Source organism: Rhinopithecus bieti, unplaced genomic scaffold, assembly GCF_001698545.2.
Source record: "Rhinopithecus bieti isolate Rb0 unplaced genomic scaffold, ASM169854v2 scaffold_76910, whole genome shotgun sequence".
Taxonomy (NCBI): Eukaryota; Metazoa; Chordata; class Mammalia; order Primates; family Cercopithecidae; genus Rhinopithecus; species Rhinopithecus bieti.
The window spans coordinates 143,167-156,079 of NW_016828387.1; the positions used below are offsets into that span (position 1 = coordinate 143,167).

The 12,913-nt window shown below is 41.0% G+C and overlaps 1 protein-coding gene across 6 annotated transcripts in view; it reads left to right on the forward strand.

Annotated features, from left to right (window-relative positions):
• MRTFB (myocardin related transcription factor B) overlaps nt 1-9,530 on the forward strand; it is a 135,066-nt gene extending 125,536 nt beyond the window's left edge. For 3 of the 6 annotated variants that reach the window (XM_017864530.1, XM_017864531.1, XM_017864527.1), the window contains 2 exons: nt 547-607; nt 3,659-9,530. In XM_017864530.1, the coding sequence (XP_017720019.1) occupies nt 547-607; nt 3,659-4,194 (597 nt within the window). In that variant the 3' untranslated portion in view covers nt 4,195-9,530. The remainder of the gene's footprint in view (nt 1-546; nt 608-3,658) is intronic. The other 3 variants (XM_017864532.1, XM_017864533.1, XM_017864529.1) reach the window with 1 other exon arrangement.
• The last annotated feature ends 3,383 nt before the right edge of the window (nt 9,531-12,913 follow it).

Genomic DNA, 12,913 nt, shown 5'->3' on the forward strand with positions numbered 1-12,913 from the left:
AGTGGCCGGATCTCAGCTCACTGCAAGCCCCGCCTCCCGGGTTTACGCCATTCTCCTGCCTCAGCCTCCCGAGTAGCTGGGACTACAGGCGCCCGCCTCGTCGCCCGGCTAGTTTTTTTTATTTTTAAGTAGAGACAGGGTTTCACCGTATTAGCCAGGATGGGCTCGATCTCCTGACCTCGTGATCCGCCCGTCTCGGCCTCCCAAAGTGCTGGGATTACAGGCTTGAGCCACCGCGCCCGGCCGACACTTTTAAAATAAGGTATTAGAGGCCTCTCAAAATGCAATTCAGTGATAGAAAAAAAAGGGAAGCATAGAAGTCGGTGGAGCTGGGTACTGACTAGCCCTGCCTGTTCTTGCTGTGTCAACTAACCAGCTGTACAGCTTGGGTAAATGGCTTAACTTCTCAGGTGACCTCAGTGTTTTCAAAATTATCACATGATAGATTAGAACTAAATCGTCTAGAAAGTCCCTTAGGACTCCTCATTGTATAATGCTTCCAGGTTTGTATGAAAGAAACCTAATTTGTACTCTGCTTCATTGTAGATTTCCAACGCACACAGTCAGCAGATGGATGACCTCTTTGATATCCTCATTAAGAGTGGAGGTAAGTCAAAAGTCACATCAGATCCTCACAGGAAAACAACTCTTAACACAAGTACATGAAAGCTTTTCTTAAGCACAGATAGCTTATCTTTAGATACTGAGAAATGTGTTCTTCTAACTGAATTTACTGTTTTAAAATCTGTTAAATATAGGCCATTAAAAGAACTTATGGCCAAGCGTGGTGGCTCACATCTGTAATCCCAGCACTTTGGGAATCTGAGCCCAGGAGTTCAAGACCAGCCTGGGAAACATAATGAGACTTCGTCTCTACAAAAAATTTTTAAAATGAACAGGGTATAGTGGCACACCCCTGGGGTCCCAGCTACTAGGGAGTTGAGGTAGAAAGATTGCTGGAGCCCAGGAGGTCAAGGCTGTAGTGAACTGTGATAGCTTAAAACAGTAATACAATGTGAGATTTATCCACAGATAGATGCCTGCTAAAAAACAAAGACAAGATAGCAAAGCAGAACCAGATTTAAATTCCATGTTGAAAAGCTTCAAAACTTGTTCCATGCGTATGTCTTTGTAATGGGATGAAAACATTCCAATACTAACTTAATTATGTGACATCAAGCTACCTAGCATGAGCTCCAGTATCTTTCTTAAAATTCAAAGTCAATGCTAAAGCATTTTCTACAATATAATATGAAATCTTAGATTTATGTCATCTTTATTTAAAAGGGACATTAGCCACAAAAAGAATAAGGATATTGTTGCCTCAGCTTACATATCTTTAAAATAAGTATAAAATCAATATTTAAAAAAAAAAATCCTGGATAGTATTTGCATATTTAGAGTAGTCTTAAAATTACCCTGATGAAAGGAGTTTTATTTGAATTTTCAAAGTGATCAGAAGTTCTCCATTTATAGCATGTATCATTTGACACTGAAGTTGACGTTGACATAGAGAATTGATACTTGACTACAGCTCTACATAACGCCAATAGTATTTTTTGCTAAGAATTATATTGGCCTTACAAAAATAATTTAAGCTGGCCAACCCCAGTGACTTAGCCTATAATCCCAGCACTTTGGGAGCCTGAGGCAGGTGGATCACTTGAGGTCAGGAGTTCAAGACCAGCCTGGCCAACATGATGAAACCTTGTCTCTACTAAAAATACAAAAATTAGCCAGGTGTGGTGGCAGGCGCCTTAAACTTGGAAATTAAAATGTGACACAAACAAGCTATTTTCTAAATGGGATTTTTTTTTTATGACAAAGTATCTAATAAGTATATTATTTCATCTTATTGTTTACTAACATCAGTAATAATGAGAACCAAGTTTTATATAGTTAGTTGTAAGACTAGTTACTAGTGACACTGTGCCTGGCCCTGCCTGTAATCCCAACACTTTGGGAGGCCAAGGCAAGCAACTCACCTGAGGTCAGGAGTTCAAGACCAGCCTGCCCATCATGGTGAAATTAAAAATACAAAAATTAGCTGAGCATTGTGGAGGGCACCTGTAATCCAGCTACGCAGGAGGCTAAGAGGCAGGAGAATCACCGGAACCCAGGGGCAGAGGCTGCAGTGAACTGAGATCATGCCACTGCACTCCAGCCAGCCTTGGTGACAGTGCAAGACTCCGTCTCAAAAAAATAACAAAAATAAAAAGACTAGTTACTTAGATTACACTTAAAGCTTTCAAAACAGTTTTAGAGATGACTACTGATAATTAAAAGTAACAAACCATTAAAAAATAAATGCAGTACACACAGTTGACAATTCATTTATAAGAATCAAATTTTAAGTTCCTTCTCTCAGCCATTTGTACATACCAATCATTGAGCTTTAAGAGCTATTGTTAATTAAATTTATTTTTCCTAGTGTATCTGCATATAAATGAAACCAATCATATCCTCATAAAATTTTTAAAGATATTCTATTCATATATGTAGTTTAGTGAACACTAGTATTTACAGAAGATGGTCTGTTAATTTGCTACTTGATCTGGCAGGGAACAACACATAATGAAGACATTTACCAAATCAAAATTTTATATAAACTCAGAAAACAAGACCAAAAAGTGAAAGAAATAATCTGGCCGGGCGCGGTGGCTCAAGCCTGTAATCCCAGCACTTTGGGAGGCCGAGACAGGCGGATCACGAGGTCAGGAGATCGAGACCATCCTGGCTAACACGGTGAAACCCCGTCTCTACTAAAAAATACAAAAAACGAGCCGGGCGAGGTGGCGGGCGCCTGTAGTCCCAGCTACTCCGGAGGCTGAGGCAGGAGAATGGCGTAAACCCGGGAGGCGGAGCTTGCAGTGAGCTGAGATCCGGCCACTGCACTCCAGCCTGGGCGACAGAGCGAGACTCCATCTCAAAAAAAAAAAAAAAAAAGAAATAATCAAGTGATCCACCTCACCTTAAAAGAAAAGGATCAGAGGGACCATGTGTTAGCTTTAATTCAGAAATGAAATCAAATGCCATTGTATATTTTCAGGACTTTACACAGAATGCACTTGGCTAAATTGGATACCCAGTCCAACTATAATGATAAAAAAAAAAAAAGGAAAAAAGAATAGAATCACCTCTTTCATAACACTGAGGATGTACTTCATGTCTCAGCACAAACTCAGGATGTACATTTCAACATTTATATTAGGAGTATCATGCTGCTATAGATAGATTCATAGGATGATATGAGCCCTATCTTAAAACTTTAAATGACAAAATAAGGACTCAAAGATAAAATAATCTGAAACCATTGATTCCTATCTAGTGAGATATAACTGCTTTTAATGCTTAGTCTTACTGAAAAGAATTTAAAGCGTATCAGAATGTAATCAACTGGCCTTGGACAGTCTGCTGACTAAATTTACAATAAAAAAGAATGTCATAAACTTTTATGTTTATCTATTTAACTAAAATGATCCATCATCCTAAAGGTTGTCAAGGATTGTACCTGACCAATAGCATTCTCTTCCTACTTCTAAGACGGACGTGCGTAGAAGGAATCGCATAATAGTAAAGTAACTGTCCTAGTAATTAATAAAAATTTTTAAGTAGTAATAAATCTTTAGTTACTCATTACTTCATTTATTTTACACAGAGATCTCCCTCCCCATAAAAGAAGAACCTTCTCCTATTTCCAAAATGAGACCAGTGACAGCCAGCATCACCACAATGCCAGTGAATACAGTGGTGTCCCGGCCACCACCCCAAGTCCAAATGGCACCACCTGTATCTTTAGAACCTATGGGCAGTTTATCTGCCAGCTTAGAGAACCAACTAGAAGCGTTCTTGGATGGAACTTTACCCTCAGCCAATGAAATTGCTCCATTACAAAGCAGCAGTGAAGACAGAGAGCCCTTCTCTCTGATCGAGGACCTCCAGAATGACCTGCTGAGTCACTCAGGTATGCTGGACCATTCACACTCACCCATGGAGACTTCCGAGACCCAGTTTGCTGCAGGTACTCCCTGTCTGTCTCTCGACCTGTCAGACTCAAACTTGGACAACATGGAGTGGTTGGACATTACCATGCCCAACTCCTCTTCAGGACTCACTCCTCTCAGCACCACCACCCCGAGCATGTTCTCCGCCGACTTTCTAGACCCACAGGACCTACCACTACCATGGGACTAATGTCACAGATTTCTTGTCTGAGATTTGATGAGGTTTAAGAACATGAAGATTCTAAAAGGTCAGTTTTTAGAGATAGATCTATAGTTGCATTGTTGCAATCAAAATATGTTGTCACAGAAAGAATAGGTGGAAGGTCATAGCCTGGAACCCAAGTTTGAAAACATTTCATTGTATTCAGTAGTGAATTTCTACAGTTTAATATAGCACAGAGCCTTCTGAAAAACACACTAGTCAAAGACGACTCATCTATTTCTCCAGACTTCAGTAAAGAATGAAAAGTACCTTTACATAAAAAACAAAGAGGAGTAATATATGCAGCAGTGACGTTAGGATTCTGGTAATTAACTACATTTAAATCTCTCTGATCACTTTAAGACCCTAAATAAAAGGCAGACACCTCCACTCAAAAACTGAGGCTGATGCGAGGGAGGTGAGAGGTCACTGCACTTGGTACTTCCTAGAGATGGCCGGAGCCAGGCCCGAGACACAGCAGAGGTCAAAGGCAGTAGAGAGCCCTGGCCGGTTCAGTGACAGCTTCCGGCTAAAGACTTTTGGTTCTATTCAGAAACCTGTGTTGTTTTTTTAATGTTGTAGTTTATTTTGTGATTTTTGGAATCGTACTTTATATTTCCAAATTTAAATTTAAATGCAAGATCTTTCACCATAAACGGAAGATACCTACAAAATACTGTCAGAAGTCCAGGTATACTGATAACACTGAAAATTCTATTAGCAACCTTCTGGGTTGGTTAGATTGATTTTAATGTATATATTAGACATTTGTATGTATGCTCTAACATTGTGATATGTACAGCCTACATTGGGGTAAGAAAATGGGTATCCAAGGTCCTACTTTTTTAATAGCTCGAATATTTCTAGAGTACTTGAGCCACGTGTATTTCTCTATTTAAAGAATTGCTGACTAACTTTCAGGTAACCAGACCCATCTCAAAGAACCAAGAAAAGGCTTTAGCATGAAATACTTTTCTGAGCTGGTGAGTTAGAAGAATGGAAGGTAAGGGAAAGGTCTGTCATCTACCCAGGACATTCCCATGATGAGTACAGGTCAGACTGTGCCATGAGGTGGGCCTCCAGGTCCCCGCCCTGGCCCTCTTTCTTCTGTCTCTAACCCTGGTTATCATTTTATAGGCTTGTAACTGGATGTTCTACCAGAGCTCTCACTATATTGTCAAGCCTAAAATTGAAAAACTGGAGGCTTTATTAGTGTTTTTATATAGAAAACAGTTATTACATATTTGTTAAGTCAGGTCATTTCTTAAGAATTTTCTAAAATGCCAACTATCACAGGATTATTTCAAGCTAGTCATTGAGGTATATGACAAAATGTAAATAACAAAAAACTGAAATCTACCAAAAGAGCATGGAGGTTTTTCTTAAGTAATACTATTGTGCTCTCCACCTCACCCTTGTGTAAACCCTCGGGTCAGGTTGGTTCACCTGGGTCACAAAATGGTAAATGTTCATACTGACATGCGAGAGGCAGCCTGACCCGTTACTTGGAAAGAATTTGTGAATCATTTCTGGGTTTGTGTTTTGCCTAAGAGCTGATCTTATTTCTGATTTGTGTGTGTGTGGTTTATAAATTTTACTACGTGTAACAAAAGTCTGCTTTTCCAGCACGAGCACACTGAAGCCCTCTGCTCACTGACACTTCCTGACTCAAAGGCACGAACAGTGCTCATGTGCCTTCCAGGCGGTTCAAGGCAGAGGCCACTGTGCTCAGTGTAGTCTGTGATGAATAGTTTAAGTGTTCAGAAATTGGTAAACCAATGCATGGGATACAGTAACTCTCTGTTAACCAGAACACCGTCATTTGACCAAGCCCTACAGGAGTTTACCACACTAGATGTTCTGTGAATCCTCGAGTCAGTTCCATTGAGAGGGGCCTGTCTCCAGGGCCAGGCTATTTACTTGGGAAAGTATTTTTCTTACAGTTCTTGGCCACAGTGTTTTTGCTGAGGGTTTCTGTCTGGGCTTATCAGGTCCATACTTAGACCCTGAGCATCTTCTTCATTCAGATTTGAATGGCTTATTAAATTAGCACCAAACATCAGTGGGACTGTAGGAGGTAACCGAACACTAGTGCCATTGACTCTTGTTGAATAACTTTATATGTCCATAATCCTGAATTGTATAGATAAGTTTTCTAGCTCTCTGGTCCCTTTATTGCTTTTAAAATAGGGTTTGAAACATGCCACAGGAAGGTTGCTCTCCAAAAATACACAGTGCAGTGCAAAAAAAGTGCTATCTCATTAGCCTACTCTCTTGACTATGAATTGCTAAAGTCCCCACTTCACATATGTGTTTCAACCTTTATAAACCAGTATTTCATTTTTAAAAAGGCAAGGCGTCTCTAGCCCATTAATTCTGCAAACCACTCCACTTGCACCATTCCACTTGACCCTCCTCTCTCCTGGCTTAAGTCACCAGCCAGGCACCTGTGACACAAGTGCTGCTCTCCAGGATCTCCACTGCGTGTTCCAGGTCAGAGTGAGGACACGCTGTGTGCCCACACTCACGTGACATGACCAAAGATGAGGCCCTGTAAACAAGGCCCCTCTGACCCGACTCAGTGCACGTGATGGTGAGTGCAGTGAGAAAGGGTGGATGTTGACTAAAGACTGGTTGTTGTTGTTGTTTAGGTTAGTGTCACAGCCATTACAGCACAAGTCAAAGTCGCCAGTTGAAATTTTCATTATGCATGTGTGTGGTTTAAGCAGTGGTACTGTTGTGTATCATATTGCAAAGTATCATGCTGCCAAGAAAGTAACTCCTAGAAAGGCATTATCTCACATCCCCATCTTAGTTTCCTACATGTTCTCAAAACACAGTAGTGTCAGCCTTACCTTTCTGCTGTATGTAGATAATCAGATCATCCTACTGGGGGTGGGATGAATTTAAAAAGTTATACCAAAACTTCTGTCAAGTCTTTGAAAGTCTAGGGGTATGTGGTCATCTTGTACATTTCAGTAAAGCATCTATTAGGAAACCTCATAGGACAGTGTTAGTGGTTCACGTTCTAGTGTTTTTTCCTGAAATGTGCAATCTACTGTATAATATTGCCACATAATTGTACATAGATGTATTCTGAATTTGTGGACTTTCTTGCTTAGATACTATTGTGTTTGTTTCATATGAATATTTTTGTAATTCTAAAGAGATCTTATTTAAATTTCCTTCTCAAAAGCCGCATGGTTCTGTGATCCATGTAACTGACACTTATTGGCTTTCAGCGCTGTTTAGAAACAGTGGCAAAGGCAGGGTGGTGTTGCCTGCAAGCTGCTGCCTATGGAAGGCAAAGTCATAGTAATGAGATAGCACCTCTGAACTGTGCAGTCAGCATACCCTGAGTGATGGCTCAGGAGCGCACTACCTATTTTGTCACCAGAGCTGACTCAGGCTTCCTGGACCCTCAGCCCCAGATCATTCCAGGCAGCATAGCTTTCTTCAGAGTCCTTTCAGAATTCCCAGGCTGAAATCAGCCATAGCAGTTGACAAAACGGCTGTCCCCACAAGTGATGGGATAGTCCCTTTACTGTCCTCAAATGGACTTGGCCTTAGAGACGTGGTAAAGCACTTTGGCAGGGCTTAAAATATTCGTGAGAAGCCCACATTTCAGTATACATCCTCACCAGCTTCCATGCACCCACCTGCTGCTAGCCTCACAGAAGTCCTGGCTGTCACCTGGGTGGGGAGCTCATGGTACCGCTGGGGACTTTTTAAAGAAATGTAAAGAGAACAGCTATTCAGTGTCTACCAGCAGAGCAACACATGTCAATGTAACCAAATTCACAAATAACTCTCCATTTTTCAGTATCCGCTGCTGTAAACATGAATGTTGAATACTGACAACAGAATACCCATACACACCACCCCACCACCCTAGAGGCCACGAAACTAGCCCAAACTTGTCAAAGAACATTAACTGGAAGGCCAGGTTTTTCAAGGAACATAGCTTACAAGTGCATCAGTGTGTATCTGGAGAGCATCCTAACTGCATTTCAACTCATCTTTTAAGTGATTTCAGTCAAAACTGGAAAACAACTAAGAGGTAGTAATTTTTTTTCCTGGTTTAAACCTTCAATAACTTGCTCATTCAGCAGTCTCTCTGAGCTACATTTTTATTTGTAAAGTGACTCTGTCTGCATGGCAATAAGCAGGTCCGTGTTTTTTCCGCATTCACCCTTTCTTGCAGTATCCAAGGAAACACATCATTACAAAGGGTTTCTACCTGAAATCTTTCATGGAAGGCCTACAATTCGAAAAGCTGCACATGTTTACAGAAGAGCTCTTACCCTCCATGCAAACACTTTGCTCTGTGATGTCACAGTTTTGTGACAATAAGATGGCAATCTCGGATCTACAAGGTGCTGTCGGGAATCAAATATGAGAGATATCATCACATCTATAGTGTTTAACAGAGCTTTATGCCAACTACTAAGACAAAGCTTTAACAAAGTTTATAGAATACTGAAAGTCATAACAATTACCTCTCTACGTGATGCTGTAAGGAATCTTGCTAATTTGGTAGGAAGAAGCAGCATTTAGGAAAGGGTTTAGTATCTACCAAAAGTACTTGACCTCAAGTAACCAATAGTAATGCAAACTTGCTTTAAAGGAACCAAAGGCATTGCCAAGTATTTGCCAAAAGGAGGCACTTTTTATTTAAAATTTGAGACTAATGAGATCTCAAAATCAGTCCCAAAAGGTATTATCCATTTAAGGTTATAATTTTCACAAAGATGTAGATATTTCTCTATTGTTTTCATGTAAAATAGCATAGAGTCGTTTTGTTGGTTTAAGAATAACATTCAGTAGTAATACAAAGTTTTTTTTCTATGTAGAAATTAGTTTTCTTCTTTTCTTGCTTGCAGTAGAAATGCAATGTGATAGGTGTTTCTCTTCTTCTTTTCATTGTCACATTATGTCTTAGCATCTCACTTTATGAAAAAAAGGAGAAAGATACCAATCTGCAGAGCCCTGCTTGCTAAAGCACTCGTTTAATCAACACAAAATTATGGCAATCGGGGGTCCATTCATGTATTGCCTTTATGTTGTTTTTTAAAAGAAAAACCATGATGCCTTTGTATTTGCTGTTTGCACCCCTGAAATCAATTCCATATCATGTTTGAATGCCATACATTTTGCACATGTACTGTACATAGGTAATGCATACTGTATTTTTATATGTGTGCACATTTATCATCAGATCTTTTGTACATAGTGGCAGTATTGTAGCTGATCGGGAAATGTTTGATATCTCAGCAATTTTGCATTTTTGTGTCTCAAATAAAAGACATTTTGATGTACTATGATTCTTGCTGTGCAGAGGAAAGACCACTCCCTATGGGTTGGTGGAGCCATGGTAGACTGTGGAACGGGAGTGGATTTATTAGGAACAGACACTATACCTTCAGCACACAACTCACAACAGAAAGCCACCAGGCAAAGCCTGTGAACTTGTCACCCTCCCCTGGATCCAAGACCATGAGATACAAAATAGAAACTCTCACAGGCATGAGCTGAACTTGAACATGTCATGATTTGCACCAAAGTCAGTTTCTTTCTTCCACAGTGAAAGTTAGAAATACGTAGTTCTCCCTAGGGGGTTGATTTTCACACTCGCGCGCGCGCACACACTGAACACCGACTCGCTTCAGTAGTATAAATGCACCGCCACAATTCCTGAAGGACCCACATAATCCTTCAACCTAGCCAAGTTTCAAAAGCAACTATTTATATGAGGTATTTTTATAGACCGTACAAAATGGTGTTTAGAATTCAGTATTCTTTTAGTAAGATGGCATTTAATTTCAACTCAGAAGCCAACATTTAAAACAGAGTTTTGTTAAAATATTTTTTTCTCTTTGCTTTGAAGAAACAAAATAGTAATGAGTAAACTCTAATAACTATAATTTATGTATCAATATTTGATTAAGAAAAAAGGACAGAGTATCAACCACAGAAGGGGGAAAAGAAAGCTGTTGATTACCAAAACACAGCAAAATGTTCATCACACTTAGGGAACCAGAGTGCAGCCTCAACAGACCAGTGAGATGATGCACAAAGAGTTAAACCATTTGTAAAGTATCATATGTTCCAGGCAGAGATTCTGCCCTTGGGAAGAAAATAGACCTCCCTGCGGGTGTGAGAGAAAACCTTGCCAAAGGAAGCATAGCACGTGCCCTGGGAGCCTAAGAGGAGTGAGTGAGGGATGTCACAGGGAACTCTGGGGAAGCTGTCATGGTGGACAGCCCCTTGGGCAAGGTCAGAGTTAATTGGAGAAATTGTTTTTTCCTGCAACAGATTGTTTTATTTTTTTACTTTTTTTTTTTTTGAGACAGAGTCGTGCTTGGTCACCCAGGCTGGAGTGCAGTGGCATAATCTCTGCTCACTGCAACCCACTGCCACCCAGGTTCAAGTGATTCTCCTGCCTCAGCCTCCGTCTCCCACGTAGCTGGGACTACAGGCATTTGCCACCACTCCTGACCAATTTTTGTATTTTTTAGTAACTATGGGGTTTCACCATGTTGGCCAGGCTGGTCTCGAACTCCTGACCTCAGGTGATCCACCCGCCTCAGCCTCTGAAAGCGCAGGGGTCACAAGTGTGAGCCACTGCACCTGGCCAGATATTACTTCTAATTTCACTTTCAGAAAGAAATCTCATCTTGATGTCCTATCTTTTCTGTGGATATGCATGACAGGCCAATTAAATGAAACCTGCATTGTGTGATGGGATGAGAAACAAGGACGGATCAACATTTTCTGTGCCCCTTTTGTTTCATGCGATTGCATCACAGGTCATTCCACTGGGAAATCCACAAATGATGGCCCTATGGGTGCTCACTCTGCAGCATCCTCCTGCTTGCTATTGGACATACAGAAGACTTGTCAGAAGCATCCAAACCCCAAATTATTTCAATGCTAGTACTGTCCAGGCCAAAGCTGAAGTTTGATTAATGGTGAAAAAAGGGCTTTTAGTCAGGTTAATTGCTAAGAATTTAAAGTGTTTCCCATCCAAGATTCAAATAAAGACCTTTGAGGCCGGGCACAGTGGCTCAAGCCTGTTATCCCAGCACTTTGGGAGGCCAAGGCGGGTGGATCACCTAAGGTCAGTAGTTCAAGACTAGCCTGACCAACATGGTGACACTCTATCTCTACTGAACACACACAAAAAAACTAGCCAGGTGTGGTGGTGCATGCCTGTAGTCCCAGCTATTTGGGAGGCTGAGGCAGGAAAATCTCTTGAACCTGGGAGGTGAAGGTTGCAGTGAGCCGACATTGCACCATTGCACTCCAGCCTGGGCTACAGACAAAACTCCACCTCAAAAAAAAAAAGGGGGCCTTTGAGAGCTTTGATGTATTTTCTCACTCATACGTAGACCCACAAATCACCGTAAGCAGAATTTCAAACAAAGTTCCTCTGCACATGACAGTCCGTAGACAAAAAGTATAATGGTTCTGGTACAATACCTCTTTGAGCATTAGAAAAAGTCTACAAAGCTGTTTGAACAAGTAGCCTAGTTTCTTCACTTATAATATGTCTGTTAAGCAACTTGAAAAGAAATAAATTCCCTAGAGATAGAGAAACTACAATACAGAGACCAAAAGAAGATGTTACAACCAAAGACCAAATACTGCTTCACCCTTTTCCTCGCTCTTGTTGCACAGTGCCAATCAACAGAAACATGGTAAGAGACAGACAACAGTAATAGCAACAAACATGTATGAAACACTGCTGTATGCCAGGCTCTGTGTCATTTTATATGTATAACCTCATTTAATAAGTCTATGAGGTAGGAACTCTCATCCCCATTTTATAAATAGGGCAACTAAAGACAGAGAAGGTGGTGCCAGGCATGGTGGCTCACGCCTGTAATCCCAGCACTTTGGGAGGCTGAGGCTGGTGAATCACCTGAGGTCGGAGTTCAAGACCAGCCTGACCAACATGGTGAAACCCCATCTCTACTGAAAATACAAAATTAGCCAGGCATGGTGGCGCATGCCTGTAATCCCAGCTACTCAGGAGGCTGAGGCAGGAGAATCGCTTGAACCCGGGAGGCAGAGGTTGCAGTGAGCTGAGATCACACCATTGCACTCCAGCCTGGGCAACAAGAGCAAAACTCCATCTCAAAAAAAAAAAAAAAAAAAAAAGGCAAATGACTTGCCTGAAATCACAAAGGAAACAGCACAGATTTGAGATCAAGCTTCTGAAACCCCAGAACCCAAACCATTTGTGCTAGTCTGTTCAGGGAGCTATAACAAAATACCTCAGACTGGACAATTTATAAACAGCTGAAACATAGTGCTCACAGTTCTAGAGACTGTAAGGTCCAACATCAAGGCTCCAGCAGATTCAGTGTCTGGTGAGGTCCAGATCTCTGCCTGGAAGATGGTGCTTTTTTGCTGCATCCTCACAAAGAGGAAGGGATAGAAAGGTCAAAACACACACACACACACACACACACACACACACACACACACACACAGGCTGCCTTTTATAAGGGCACTAAATCCCATTCATGAGAGCAGAGCCCTCATCACTTAATCACCTCCTAAAGGTCCAAACTTCTAATACATTGCATGGGGATTAAGTTTCAACATGAATTTTAGAGACACAAACATTCAAACCATAGATTCCTGTAGATTCTATATACAACTCTCTGCCTTTGTCCAGATACTTTGTGAATACAATTGA